Source organism: Myotis davidii, unplaced genomic scaffold (assembly GCF_000327345.1).
Source record: "Myotis davidii unplaced genomic scaffold, ASM32734v1 scaffold174, whole genome shotgun sequence".
NCBI classification, from domain to species: domain Eukaryota; kingdom Metazoa; phylum Chordata; class Mammalia; order Chiroptera; family Vespertilionidae; genus Myotis; species Myotis davidii.
In genome coordinates this window covers 311,839-326,901 of record NW_006289087.1, presented here as the reverse complement: position 1 = coordinate 326,901, position 15,063 = coordinate 311,839, and the positions used below count along the sequence as shown (strand labels likewise).

At 48.6% G+C, this 15,063-nt stretch overlaps 1 protein-coding gene across 1 annotated transcript in view; it reads left to right on the top strand.

Annotated features, from left to right (window-relative positions):
• The window catches only part of TOMM20 (translocase of outer mitochondrial membrane 20 homolog (yeast)), a 9,577-nt gene extending 308 nt beyond the window's left edge, over positions 1 to 9,269 (top strand). The window contains exons 2-5 of the mRNA XM_006761243.2: positions 5,326 to 5,372; positions 5,896 to 5,977; positions 7,273 to 7,415; positions 8,782 to 9,269. Of these exons, the coding sequence (XP_006761306.1) occupies positions 5,326 to 5,372; positions 5,896 to 5,977; positions 7,273 to 7,415; positions 8,782 to 8,826 (317 nt within the window). The 3' untranslated portion in view covers positions 8,827 to 9,269. The remainder of the gene's footprint in view (positions 1 to 5,325; positions 5,373 to 5,895; positions 5,978 to 7,272; positions 7,416 to 8,781) is intronic.
• The last annotated feature ends 5,794 nt before the right edge of the window (positions 9,270 to 15,063 follow it).

Below are 15,063 nucleotides of genomic sequence, written 5' to 3'. Positions count from 1 at the left end.
GAAGGGGGGGCCACGCGCTGGCCCCAGGCTGTTCCTGGCCCTGCGACCGGCCTGACGCCTCCGTTTTGGAGGAACAGGAGCGATTTTCCCATTTTGTTTCCCCCCATTTTGGTCGTATGCATGCACTCTTGTTTGTGTTATAGTTTAGGGGGTGCGTGTTGCGTTTCTCTTTTTAAAAATACGCTTGTACGGATCTCAGAGAGGAAGGGAGAGGGGGTAAAGAGAAAGAAACATCAGTGATGAGAGAGAACCGTGCATCGGCTGCCTCCTGCACGCCCCGCGCCGGCGATCGGGCCCGCAACCGGGCATCCAACCGCGACCTCCTGGTTCACAGGTCGATGCTCATCACCCGAGCGGGTGTGCATATTTTTCACATTTTACGAATTTCTGCTGCAGGAGCCTAGGTCCGCGACCCCAGCGCGGCGGGGTCGTTGCATTCTTAAACCCTCTTGGTGGCTGCACTTGGTGCCTCCAGGATATGAGTGGATGCGACAGGAACCGCAGGGGAGTCCAAAGGGCTGCGTCTCCCGGTGGCTACAGTTTATTTCAGACCTGCGACATCTTGGAGAAGGAGGAGGAGGAGGAGGAGGAGGGGAGGGAAATGGTGCCGCCCTGGCCGCTGCGGTCTTTGCGTTTCGGAGGCGCGCTCCTCTGCAACAATAGACGAGCCGCAGATTGGTTGGGAATAAGGGATATTTTTGAAACTTATCGAGGTTGCTCAGGCCGTTTGCTGGAGTGAGAAGGGATGTTGACTTGATGGCAGCCCGGAAAGTACAAAGCAGCGATTGTCCTGTTTCGGGCAGTTCCTCTAAGCCTCTGCTAAGGCATCTCACGTGCTCAGTGGCCACGTGGGGCTGGTGCCCGCGGCATGGGGGGCGGGGGAGGGGGGGCTGCGCTGATGTCACCCCCCTAAACCAGGGCATCGGATTCCCACTCCTGCATTTTTAAAGGAGGGCAGAGATTCGGAGGTTATTTGTTTAATTTAAGGTTCGGTCGCCTAATGGAAAGAATGGTGGACGAAAAGCGGCCACATGGTGAACCTGACCAGCTCAAGGGAGGCCTGCGTGGTGGCCTCTCAAACTCAGACCTAGGCCAACCACAAAGGATGGTCTGAAATGAAAGCTTTTTAGCAAAAAGCCGTTCACGGCCCTAGGGATAGAGCGCTGGCCTGCGGACTGAAGGGTCCCGGGTTCCATTCCGGTCAAGCGCACATGCCTGGGTTGCGGGCTCCATTCCCAGTAGGGGGCGTGCAGGGGGCAGCTGATCCATGATTCTCTCATCATTGATGTTTCTCTCTCTTTCTCCCTTCCTCTCTGAAATCCATAAAATTTTTTTAAAGCCATTCATGGCGATGTTTCCCCCCGACAAAGGTCAGTCCCCATCTTAGCCTGTCATCTCTTTGCATCTAGGATAACGTACCTGACAAACAGGCCTTTGCAAGAACAAAGTCATCTCCCCATTTTCTCGCCCCTCAAAGCACAGGCACTGCTCTGCGGAGACCACAAATCCACTTGTTTATTTCGTTAATTGTTGACTGTTAACTAACCTGTATTCACCTGAATAAAGAAGTACAGGTGTCAATCATTTTATTTTTTATCCAATCCCAGAAGCTTCCCTCTTTGCTTTCTCCCGCCTCCCTCATCTATCACCAATGGATTTCATGTAACCCACTTATGTCTTCTCTTTTGATCGAAATGTAGAAAATAAGATGCAAAGCTGCCATTTTCTGGAGCATTTTCTCAATAACTTGAGATTTTGCTTCCTGGCAGCTGTCATGCTCAAGTAAACTCACAACAATTCTCTACACTGTTTGAATGTTTCTTAGGTTGACAGAATGTTATTTTGGATTCGATACAGTTTCCAGGCCCAGGTTAGTCACCGGTTAGCAGCGTAATCTTGAGATTTCTGAATCTTTATTTTCTTAGTTTGTAAAGTCAGGTAATGTCACCTGCCTCTGGTTGGTTTTCAGAAGATGAAGATGTTTGAAGTGTCCCCCCCATTCCTGATGCAGGGAAGCGCGTTAGTGCTGGCCCTGAGTGTAGCCATTGGCTCTGAGGTCACTGTCCTGCAGCTTCAGGAGTCCCTGCAGAGCACAGCTCCGGGAAGCATGGAACCCTTTCTTCCTTTGGGAACCGCAATCCTGTTGTCAAAAACCTTGAGAAAACTCATTTTTGGTTGAGGACATTGTAACAACTATCATTTTAATAAATCTGTATTGTTGGAAGTATTACATATGTCCCTTTTTGTCCTCTCTGTCATTTTAGACAGATGAAAAAATCTTTTGTGTGTGTTTTTTTTTGTTTCGTTTTTCAAAATTCCATGTAAGTGGCCAGGCTTGGATCATTAGCTTGGGCAACTGACTTAAGATTTTAGTTTCACTTTGTAAAATGATATAATAAAGGTAGAGTTTAGTGCGGTCTCTGGCACTTAGTAATTGATGAAAGCTGAAGATTGTTTATGAATAGAATTTACTTTATATTTTCTTTAGCAATTAAAACGTTACTTCACGCCCTGGGCTGTTTGGCCCAGTTGGTTGAGCGTCCAGGTTGCTGGTTGATTCCAGGTTGGGGCCCATGCGGGGGCTGCAGGCTTGACCCCCAGTGGGGGGCGTGCAGGAGGCAGCCCATGGATGCTTCTCTCTCATCAATGTTTCTGTCTCTCCATCTCCCTTCCTCTCTGTCTAAAATCAGAAACATTAAGAAAGGGTTTGGTGTTTTGTTTCTTTTTAAGTTTTAGTTACCATTTGTTTTGCACTCTGATTAAAAGTACTTAATTGTGCCCTGGCCAGATGCCTGGGTTGGAGCATCTTTTAAAGTAGACGAGTCTGTTTTAACTTGTTAGGTTCACACAGTAGCCCTTGGGGACTGACTGCTAGCAAATACTGAGTCAGAGTCTGATTTTGCTCATCTGTTTGCCAGTCTGTTACCATGTGTCATGTCCCTTTATCATGGTTACTATACGGAACTCTACCTGGAAATAAGTTAATGTAACAAATTGTCTTGTGAAACTAAATCCAGAGGTTTAGCCGAAACGGGTTTGGCTCAGTGGATAGAGCGCCGGCCTGCAGACTCAAGGGTCCCAGGTTCGATTCCGGTCAAGGGCATGTACCTTGGTTGCGGGCACATCCCCAGTGGGGAGTGTGCAGGAGGCAGCCGATGGATGTTTCTCTCATCGATGTTTCTAACTCTCTATCTCTCTCCCTTCCTCTCTGTAAAAAAAATCAATAAAATATATTTAAAAAAAATAAATCCAGAGGTTTAATCCTTTTTTAAATAAAAAGATTGATGTTAGAGAAAGGGAGGGGGAGTGAGGGAAACATTGATTTGTTGCTCCGCCCGTGCATGCGCTCACTGGTTGATTCTCCTCTGTGCCCTGACTGGATATTGAACCCCCAGCCTTGGTGTATTGGGATGACTCCTAGCCAGCTTCGCTACCGCCAGGGCCAGAACTTCTATCTTATTGCTAAAATTCAAAGTAACTAAGCAACCTTTAAAGTTGCTAACTGTATTCAACATTCAGCAACAACACACTCTCCACCCTGTAAGAGAACGGCTATAAAATTGGATAGTCATGGACCTAAGTTTCAGCTTCTACTGGGTTTTGTTACCATTTTTGTCATTTCACACAAATTCTGGCTTAGCAAATTGTATTTCTCCGTTGACTCCACACACTCTCCACGTTCATGTCTGAGGTGCCTTCTGTTTTGATGGGAACGACTTCACTTCCGCAGCGTTTGGAGGCAGGAGAGAGGGATGGAGCCACATGCCCTGGACCCAGCTGCCTTCTGTGAGCCCCATCCACCACTTCCTAGTGGTGACCTTGGTCACTTTTCTCTGTAAGATGGGGGTGACAGTCGACATGTCTTAGTGTTACTGTGAGGGTTAAGGAAGCTAAGTAATGCTGTTTAGACAGTGTCATGGCATGCAGCGTCGAAAACTTACAGAATGCTCGCTCACCTTAGCCCCCAAGCATCCCGCGTCTTCGTGTCAGTTTTATCCGAAAGTCTTCCGCGTCTCCTCTAGTCTTGCCCTGATATTTAGGAATCCCTCATTTTCTGCCTAAAGAGGGCCAAACAAAACCCTAAGCGCAGTGAGGGTGGGCTATGTCATGTGTTCTTTTCCCCACACTCAATTGCCCGGTGGTGAATAGCCAGGAAAGGTAGTTTGTTAGAAATATAGGGCATTCTTCAGATTAATGTGCAAGGTCCGCTTTGACCTATATGTTCCTGTTGAAACGGCCAGAATTGTACAGGCCTTAGCGTGGTAGCCTTGGTTGTAGAGGGCGGGGGCTGGCAAGGGAGGCTGTGTGGTTAAGCTGGTTTGGAAGGTTAGAGAAGAAAAGAGGCGCCCTGACCATAGTGACCTGTTGGGCAGTCAGCCATGCGTGGGACCTGGGTTTGTGGGGGGCGTGTGCTGCTTTAATCGCGGCTTTGTTTCTCCCAGTGGTCACATTGGGGTGCCTTGTCTTTGGGGCGTTCAGGGGCCTGCTTGCCAGAGGTCACCTCAGGAGTAAGTGTGGGAGCCTTGGCTTTCTTAGCTCTGTCTCGCGGTCAGTCCCCATGTCCCTGGGGGTCGCAGTGACGTCAGGTGTTTAGTGAGCACAGCTCCTTGGCTGTCTCAGTCACCAGTGCTTTATGCATGTTTTACACGAGGCACCGGGAACAGGTGCTCACTTCATCACAGCTCTAACCAAGTGCTGTTCTCAGGCCAGTGTTACCGGGAAGAGAGCGAGGCCAGGTGACTGCCCTGCCTGCCGCCTTGCTGTAGGGGAGGGGAGGAGCGGACACACAGACTGAGGGGATGGGTCGTTAATTGGCGATTTAAATGCAATTGGTGTCCTGTTGTTTGGTCTTAAGGGTTGACAATTTAAGTTACAATTAAGGCTTATTTTTTAAATTTTAAACTCTCAAATTCTGGTTCTCTCCCCTCCCACTTGAGACTGCCAGTCAGTGTTCACCATTCAGGACACAGTCTGTGGCTCTTCAGTAACGAAAGGCCCTGGCAGTGGTGGCCTCGCTCCTGCTCCCTTCCATGCCCTTTGTGGGTGGGTGGGAGCGAGGGAGTGCTGGCTCTGCTTGTATGACTCGGGAGACCGCGGATGGGCGTCTCCGTCTTGTCAGGGGCTGGTCCTGGTGCCCAGGGGGCAGGAAGCTCCTGCCCGGAAGGGTCCCGCTGTGCGCAGCGCCTGGACCAGAACCGTTCCGGACCCTGGCAGTCACAGGAGCCCCAGAAGCTGCAATGTTTTGGGAACAGGGTGAGTGACCGCCACCGCATTTCGCTTCTTTGGGTTCTCATTTCATTAATGAAAATGTTTCCTTTCTTGTAGGAAGGAAGAAACAGAAGCTTGCCAAGGAGAGAGCTGGACTGTCCAAGGTAAGACGGCGTCTGGTTCTGGCTTAGATTACACGGGGTGGGCAAAAGTAGGTTTACAGTTGTGAGCACACAAAACACGTTCTAGTCTCATCGTTTTGTAAGTAATTATTGTATTTTCTTACGAACAACTGTAAATTGCCCACCCCTATATTCTATACTTTATAGAAATAATTATTTAAAACGTTACTTCAGGTATATTGATTACAATTACATAAAAATCTATAATGGTGATCAAAAAATTACAATGTGCATGTTTTATGGTAGTGATATTTGCATTCCTTTTTTACTTCAGGTTTGACTCAGCTTTCTAAAAATTGTTCAAAATCCAATTTGGTCAATAAGTTGTTTTTGTGTGTGTGTGTTTTACATTTGTGTCAATGTAGATACTAAACTAATCTTTGCGAGTGCTATTGAGTAAATTTCCATCTTTGGTTTTATTTTTGGTGGCATGACTTTCTGTGTATAGGTCATGTCCCGGGGCGTAATTTTGTTATCAGTCAGTAAATGTTCTCCTTCCAAACAGTTACCTGATCTGAAAGACGCGGAGGCTGTTCAGAAGTTCTTCCTTGAAGAAATCCAGCTGGGGGAGGAGTTACTCGCTCAAGGTAAGAGTCGCAGAACACAAGTTCAACCAAGTAAACGTGAAGACCTCCATGGCTTTACTGAGCGATTTGTGAATGGGGCAGCAGCCCATCTGGCACCTGCAAGGAGGGCACGCCCTCCACCGGGTGGGTCAAAATGGAAGATTTTTGTGGGAAGCAGGGAGCTATTGGTGAAAAAAGAAGGGATTCTATTGGGGACACATCTTTTCTTTTGGGGGGAGAGGGTATCGTGTAGATTGCCTTTTGTTTCTATGAGGGATAGAGAAGGGCCTATGACTCTTGACCAGAAAATTGCAGGCTGGTTCATGAAGATTATCTTTCTCAGAGACATTGGGACTGCAGTTAGATCAGGTGTTAAATCTGGGTTTAGTATCATGGGCTTTTAGCACAAGTGACACCTTTGGGGAGCTGATGTTTATTTTTCTTTAAAAGACTAGAAAACTGAGTAGAAGATGCCGTTGTAGAAGCATTTACATTTGTTAGGGTGTCTCGCTGCTGGTACTGGGAAGAGGGGTGACCTTATCTCTAGAAACTCTGTCAGTGCAGAAGACAGTGGTTTCCGTCTGTAACCATCTTACCCTCGTTCACTGTGCTTTTCCTGGTCAACTGCCTTGCCTGTCTCCCCCATCTCCATCGCCTTGGTCTTCTGCCGAAGAGGGTGTTTAGTACGTAAGGTGGTGGCTTTGGCCCCATTGGTGGGGTTCTCTGTTACCGGGGTCTCGGGTGAACAGGAGGTATGCGTGTCAGTAAGCCTGTTGGTTGGTCTCCCCTACAAACCCTACTCTGCTGCCCATTGAATGAGATTCCAGTGCCTTTCTGTGTTTAGAGACACCAATACCACTGTTGGCTACAGTGTCGGTATCAGTACAGGGGCCTGCTGTGCAGGCTGTGGAACGGGAGGTGTTGCAGGGGCTGCCCCATCTAGGTGGGTGAGTGCAATCCGATGTTCGCCCAGAGATGGACTTGCGTAACCGTGTTTCTCAGAACTCGTCCCCATCATCAGGCCGTGCGGGGCTATATTTCAAGACAAGCTTTTAGACATTTAATAACGTGAGGATTGTGTTATTGGAGACTGGCTCTAGAAATTAATGTTTCTTGTGCATTATCATTGCCCATAATATATTTTGAGTGAATTTTAAGTTTACTTGATATAGAGAACATAAGTAATCTTTACAAGTGAGGCCGCCTTTGCCGGGCCAGTGTGCTCAGTGGTTGGTGCGGCGAGGACTTTAGCGTTGAATTCCGGAGGAAGGCAGAGGCTTTTCGGGTTGTGCATTACTTTTCTGTCCCTCTTCCAGGGGAGTATGAGAAGGGCGTGGACCACCTGACCAACGCGATCGCAGTGTGCGGCCAGCCCCAGCAGTTACTGCAGGTGTTACAGCAAACTCTCCCGCCACCAGTGTTCCAGATGCTTCTGACCAAGCTGCCAACCATTAGTCAGGTAAGGATGTGAAATGTTCTGAAAGAAAGTAGAATGTGAGAATTAAATATGTAGGGACATGAGCATTTAAAGAGGAGCCCAGGGAAGTGTTGCAATCATGAAACTCATCCCTATAATGAAAATAGTACTTCAGATAACAGGGCTTGATGGAAGAGCATGCAGGCGACTGGCTGGGCCTGCGATCTAGGGATGGTGCCCTAGATGTGGGTCAGGAAGCGTGTCTCTTAGAGTTAAGTCTCAGGCCTCTTATTCAAATCCCAGAATTCAGGCCACTCTCAGCTACTTTGTAAAACTAGTTCTCTGCCTCCTCTTCTGTGAGACCCTGCCTTCGGGCAGTGGCTGGGAGAGAACAGGAGCCAAGTTGGCAGCGCCTGGAAATAGGGCATGGAGACCCTGCACCCCTCGTGCCTCGCTCCTGCCAGGTGGGCTTTGGGGTTGGAGTTATTCGACTCTCAAATAGGGCAAAATACCATGTGTGTTTAGGGTGACCCAAAGCTCCAGTAATGAACCTGCATTCTGCTCACTTTAGCCCTTCCCAGGGGGCCCAAGTGCATCTGCTCTTTGGAATGGCATGGCCATTACATGCGTTAATGTCCACATTTGGTGTGATTAAAAGTTAGTAAAATGTAATCATCAAACTGACCTTGACTCCACTAGATTGGAAGGGGACTAAGGAAAGACAGGTTCCCAAAGAGGTAAGGGCGAGGGGGAGAAGCCCAGGACTTGGTCTTAATGCCTTTTATGTAGACGGATGTGGTTCCCAGGCTGTGTCAGAATCACCCACGTTACGGCATTGGCGCTTGGAAAGCAGCGCCGCGAAGGGCTTTGGGGAAACTGACCCGAGGGTGATGCCTTGAGAATGTGTGAGTTCAGGATGAGGCCTGAATTCCTCTCGATAAAGATGACTTTTTACTCAGTTATTTGTCTCATGTCGTCTGGAAATGCTTTCAAAATGCTAATTTGAGAGCACGGTGTTTCTTCATGCAGTGATTTTGAACATTTCCAGGCCCAAAAGGGAAAGGTTTGGAGCATGGGATGGGCAGTATTCTTAGCGCTAATCAGTATTTTTAGTGTGCGTAGGAGTAAGAAGAGATCTCGAATACATTTTGGTTTCAGTTATGTAATTGGCCGACATGTAGCACAATGCGATGGAGTGCCTTCTTTATTCACTTGAATTTTGTCATGAGACTGACAGTTGTCGTCATTATTAGATGTTAATAAAGCGTTGAATGTTGAAGTAAATCGCAGAATGGGTAAATTTAGCAAGATTTGTTTCTCTAAGTCAAAGGGCATTTTTGCTGAACTTAGAAATCTGATTAAATGCTTACACGTTGTAAGAGTTAAAATTTTGTTTTTCTTTTTTCAGAGAATTGTAAGTGCTCAGAGCTTGGCTGAGGATGATGTGGAATGAGAAACAAATGTCAACATGATCTCAATTAAAAATATTTTTAAAATCTTGACTTGGAGGATGAGCAGCTCTGGGGGAATAAGGGCAAATACGCTTGCTATGGACTGTCCTACACTGAATCTACCAGAGTGGATTTTTACTTTGTGTAGATCCATCTGTCTTTTATTTATTTTTCCCAGTGAAGAGTGTATTTTGATAGAGAGCTTTTCATTTTATAAATACACTATGAGTTACCGAAACATCATGGATTTTGTTTATTCCTAAAACATGTAATTAAAATGGACACATAACATCATATTAATGTACATCCAAAATATCTAGTGCTCAGTTTTGAAAGGCAAAAAAAAGCAGGGGAAGGCTGAAGAATTCACGTTTTATAAGCTAGAACATTTGGCTGGAAATGGGATTGTGTCTATCAAAGCTGGGCATTAAAGTCTTTGAGATGATTTCTTTGCATTTAGTCTCTTAAATATGTGAGATGTGCTGCTGTGCCGTATTACCTTCCCCACCGTGTGTATCAGTTGTGAAGTGCGTGGTTTAAGGCAGTGGCTAATGTGCTCTGGATGTTTCCCTGCTGGTCCTGCAGGTCGCACTGGGCACTAGATCTGTGTGCACCTGACCTGGCTGCTGGGCCTCCCACTCTCCTGGTGATGAAGGGAGGGGACTGGTTCTCCCGTTCAGAGAAGGGTCCCTCTCAGCTTCTAGTTCATTTCGTTGTTCAGCATCATGAGATTCAGCCTTCTCCTGAGGAGCAGTCAAGCCTTGCACTTTTTTATTCTCTGGATTTTGCATGCTTGCCTGACTTCGTATTTCTGAAGATTTTTTTAAAGGTATAATGTGTTGATTTTCACTGAAATCATGTGCTTTTGTCACTATTCTTGTAAATTAATCTGAAACTTAATCTTTAAGGTACTGAGATGATATGCTTGTAAAAATGTTTCTTTGCTTTTATCTTAATGTACCTCCTTGATCCTTTAATCTGATTCATTTATCTTATGATGAGAATAAGGTGGAGCCTGTGGCTGGGGACTTGCAAAGCCTGGAGGGAATGGACCTCTTGTTTTTGAAACAGTGACATTGTCTGCCATCACAGATCCAGTGTCAGGCCCGAGCCAGGGCCTGGCGTGTGGAACTGAGTGGTGTTTCTCAGGTTGCAGGCTGCCTTCCTTCTGCCTGGACCTCTGTGGGGAGATCCCAGACCTGTTCTATGTGCACTAGGCTTTTTATCTTGTTTTACTTACAAACCTTTCTTTACCATGAACTCGGGTTTTGTGGTAGTGGCGAGAGTCTGAATATGGTTCTGATATCTGACTGGAGAGCTGCACGGCCTTGGGCAAGTCACATTGCATCTCTGAACTTCCATGTTCTCATCTATGAATTTAGAACTAGGTGACTCACCTCTAATGACTTCCAGGTCTGTGATCCTGAACCTGTAAACTGGTGTGTTGTTTTTTGTTTTTGTTTTTAATTACACCCAGCGTGCTTTTTGGGGGGAGGGGTGACGAGTACAAACATGCTGGTGAGTCAGTTTTACTAATAGGAACCCTGATCCAAAGCAGGGAGTGGTGGTTGGTCAGTGATTGGAAACAGTCTTCCCTCCTGCTCCCGCCCAAACAGTGTTCAGAACAGGGGCCGCTTGAGGGAAGAAAGGACTGAGCACAGGGTCGGAGGGAGCACAGGTGGGGAAAGAGCAGGGACTGACCCATAAAAACAGGACTGGCTGGAGGACTAAGGGTAGCTTAGACATGGGAGGGTATGAGGGTAAATGTGTGTGTGTTTGTATACATACGTACTAGAGGCCTGGTGCATGAATTCGTGCACAGGTGGGGTTCCTCAGCCTGGCCAATGACCACAGGAGGTTGTCTGAGGGAGTGCACTGACCACCAGGGGGCAGCTTCTGTGTTGAGTGTCTGCCCCCTGATGGCCAGTGCTTACCATAGCAACCAGTCATAAGGGTCCCTTAGGCTTTTATGCATATAGAATATATATACACACACACATGTATTTCCCTGGACACATCGTTGCCAACGTTTCCTGGAACCTGGCAGCTACGTTGACGCTGGCCGAGTGGTGCTCAGCCCAGGCTTGGAACAGGGATGGCCGCTGTGTGTCCTGTGGCCACACGTGGGTGCTGGGGGGAACCGTTGGCAATGGAAATGAGTGCCCGTGGGCCTGCTCCTTTGGGCAGAGAGCTATTGTTTGGTTCCTTGGTTTGTACTTAACGGGAAAGAGCATTTAAAACAGGCCTCCCTGGTGGGTGGTGGCAGTGCGGTTATAGTGACATAACTAGGACTCCGTTCACACTGAGCCCTGAGTGCACCTGGTGCAGTGCACACAGCAGGCAGTCTGCCTGCCCTGGCCCCTTTGAGGCAGCTGTGGACCAGAGTGTGTGAATGAAATGTTACTGCAAAGAGATTCTGAGATCATTGGTGTACCCTGCAGACATCATGAAATTTCCTTTCTTGTAACATAAATGCAGTGTCTGATTGCTTGTGGCTCACCGGCGTACGTGACCATTAAAGGGCTTGGAGAAAAAGTTGGCTCGGTGCTTATTTGCAGAAGTGGATTCTGAATTGGTGACAAAGTCATGGTACCTGAGTGTGTGTGGGTTCCAGCATCTGAGGGTGTTGGCAGCTGGGCAGGTGAGGATCTTGGTAGTGATGGCTTTCCACCCTCAGCGTGAGCCAGAGCCCCTTGGAGGCTTGTTGAGCAGCTGGCTGGGCACCAGGCTCATCCACGCTGCTAGCGCTGCTAACAGTGTCCCAGGCCTTGGAGCTGCTGCTGGTGTGGGGCCATGATCCGAATGGGACACGGATGCTCCGTGGCGACATGGAGCACGTGACAGGTGACCTTTATTAGAATGACGGCTGTGTCCGGTCACAGACGTGCGCTTAGCTCTGTAACAATGGGCTTAAGTGGGATGAGAAGGTCAGCCAACAGAAGCCGCCGGTGCTCACCCAGACGTGAAGCATACAGACTGTCGTCCGCAGACTTCATGTCCAGGATCGCCAGTCCACTTCAGTGCGCAAGGAGCGAGGGTTTCTCCAGAAATGGTCGTCTCCTAGGCGGACGCCACCTGAGCAGAAGTTCCACTCCGGAGCATTGTAGCTGTGAGTTTTCAAATCTGACTCCAGTTTTGTGTTTTGGGGTGAATCAAATGTTTCCCCCCCTTTTTAAGTACAAGGTTTCTAGATCACTATAATATATACAATATTTTTTTCTTCACCTTTTAAAGGCTGCAATGTGTTCTAGAAACAGCCCAGGAGGCCTCGTGGGGGCACTGAATCCTGTTCAATGTCCACTGATCCTGGGAGGTGTCACGTGTTTTGATGTAATGCTGACAAAGGAGCTGGGGCTCGGGGCTGGAGGGAGGACAATGGGGAAAAGTCCATGGTGTGTGGGCTGCATGTGCAGGGAGACCGCGACCCCCTGGAGCTGGGCTGAGCTCCGGGTGGGGGAGCCCTGCCTTTGCACACAGCACTGGACAGATGGAACCCAGCGGCCTTGTCTGCTCCTGGGTCGAGGAGGCGTCTTTGAGGGCCCGCAGCCAGCACCTGCCTCCGTTTTCTCAGCAGCACACAGGCATCGTCCCCAGGGCAGTGGGCACGATCACGTGACCTCGGGAGGGTTCACAGGGCACCTGCAGCTGCTCACGTCCTCTCCCTGGGAGGAGGGCAGCTCTGGTCCTGGCAGAGGCTGGCTCTCCTGTCACCAGCTGTTTCAGGCCCCTCCCGTAGGACACGCAGTGGTTTCAGAAGCTCCCATGGCAGTCCTGTAGGCAGGACTCTAGCAGCAGGTACAGAGCCCCACCTGGGAAGGAGAGGCTGGAGCTGGGCACGGGCGGCTCCGGGGTGTGTAACTCCATCTCCTCATGCAGTTACCCCCGCCCAGTGTCGCATGGCAAATGGAAGGCTCAGGCTCCCCCACCCCGGCTCTAATGAGGTACGATTCACAAATAAAACTTGTATGTATTTACGATGTACCATGTGATGTTTTGATGTACATATACATGAAATGATTACCACCTTCAGTCTGATTAACATGTCACCTCACAGTTACCTTCTTTGTGTTTGTGGGGAGAATAAAGATTACTATACAGATTTCAAGTGTACAGTCCTTAACTGCAGTCCCCTCTGCCCAGCATCTCTTGTCCTTCACCGCCCCACTCCAGCCCTGCTCATCTGCTAACGCCATTCTCGGTTTCTCAGATTTGACTTTTTAAGATTCAGTGTGAGATGCAGTATTTGCTTCTCTGTCTCTGGCTTATTCACTTAGCATCTCCCACAGGTTTGTTCATGCCAGATGTGGTCAAGTTTCCCTTTTTAAGGATGAATATTCCATCAACTGTATCGTTTTATGTGTGACTCACCCACGAGTAGGCACAGGCCGGCCCCACAGCTTGGCTCCCGTAAATGCTGCAGTGAACACAGCAGACACCTGAGGTAGTGATTTCGTTTCCTGTAGACAGACACCCCGAGTGGCATCGCTGGGTCACAGTAGTTCTGTTTTTAAGTTTTTGAGGAACCTCCATACTGTTTTCCATACCGCTGACAAATTGACGTCCCCACTGAAAGTCCATGAGGGTGGCCCGGCCGGCGTGGCTCAATAGTTAAGCATTGACCTATGAACCAGGAGGTCATGGTTCAGTTCTCTGTCAGGGCACATGCCCAGGCTGTGGGCTCGTTCTCCCATGTGGGGCGTGCAGGAGGCAGCTGATCAACGATTGTCTCTCATCATTGATCTCTCCCTCCCTCTCTGAAATCAGTTTTTAAAAAGTGAATGAGGGTTCCCTTCACACCATCACCAACTTACCTTTTGACTTTGCTGTTAATTCTCACCCCTCAGCCAGCCAGGTGCCTGGGCCTGGAGGCCGGTGACTCACTTTACTCCCAGGGCCCGGGCTGCCTTCACGGGGTAGCTCCTGAGCGACGGAGGGTGGACCTGAAATGCCGGCTGATGCTGGCTGGCCCCTCGGGCCCGCGTGGTCCTGTTTCTAGGAGCAGAGTTCCTGCTTTTGAACTTGAAAGGGGGAGACCCTTAAATCTGTCAGAGGCCTGCGGGAATGACCCTCCAGAACTAAATGGAAAGGGCTAAGAGCTCATCATGACTAGATAGTTTTCTGCCTCCAGGAGTTTTGTGAGTTTACGACAAATGGACTGATTAGCTTTACACACAGGCCTCTTATTATGCAAACCGACAATGCATAAACACAGATCAAAGGTTTCCCCCCTGAGAATAGTTTAGAAACAGCACGAAGAATAATGAGTAATTATGAAAGAAAGCGAGTTAGCAGCACTGCTACCGCCAGTGCGTGCCTCCCCCAGCACAGGCTCCTATACGGGACCGCTGAGCCCGTCCCATGGCGGGGAGGTTGGAACAATGGCAGGAACTCGGGGGACTTCGTCCAAACAAGCCAGCCTTCCCCTTGACACCGGGATGTAAACATGACTCCAGTTAGCGAGGCTGCTGCTAGCTCTCCCGCCTCTGACTTTCTTTGCTGTGTTCGGCTGAGAGTCTTCCCACTCACTCTCTCCAATTAAATTACTTTTTTAAATAAAAAATTCTCACCTGAGGGTGGATATTTTTCCATTGACTTTTAGAGAGAGGGAAAGAAACAGTGTATTTAAGCCCCACAGGTTAGGATAGTGACTCCAGGAAGTTAACTTGTAACCACCTTCAAGGGTCGCGTTCCCTGCATTGCCCTCTTGGGGTGCATGTGGGGGGGACACTGACCAATGTGACCTTTGGTTTCCATGAAAGAGGAGACAGAGAAAGTCTCTCCAAGCAAGATCATGGCCACTCTGGACCCACCGCACGGTGTGTGCAGTGATGAGTTTTAGTGTCAATGGAGGGTGTTTGGGGATGAGATTAGCATTGAAATTAATTGGTGGACTTTTGAGTAAAGCAAGTTGCCCTCCCTAATGTGGGTGGGTCTCATCCAATCAATTGAAGGCCTGCCTAGAACCAGAAGACCCGGCTCCTAAAGCAAGAGGGGGTTTCCAGCAGATGGCCTTAGCGCTTCATCTTTTTTTCCCATACTGATTTTTAGAGGTGGCGGAGGGTTGGGGGGGTGCAGACATGGATATGAGAGACACATTGGTTGCATCTGGGGCCAGGGATGAGTCTGCCCTTGACCAGAATGGAACCTGTGACCCTTCAGTGTGCAGGCCGATGCTCTTTCCAGTGACCCGAACCAGCTAAGGCTGGATCTCATCTGCACCATCAGCGTTCCTGGGTCTC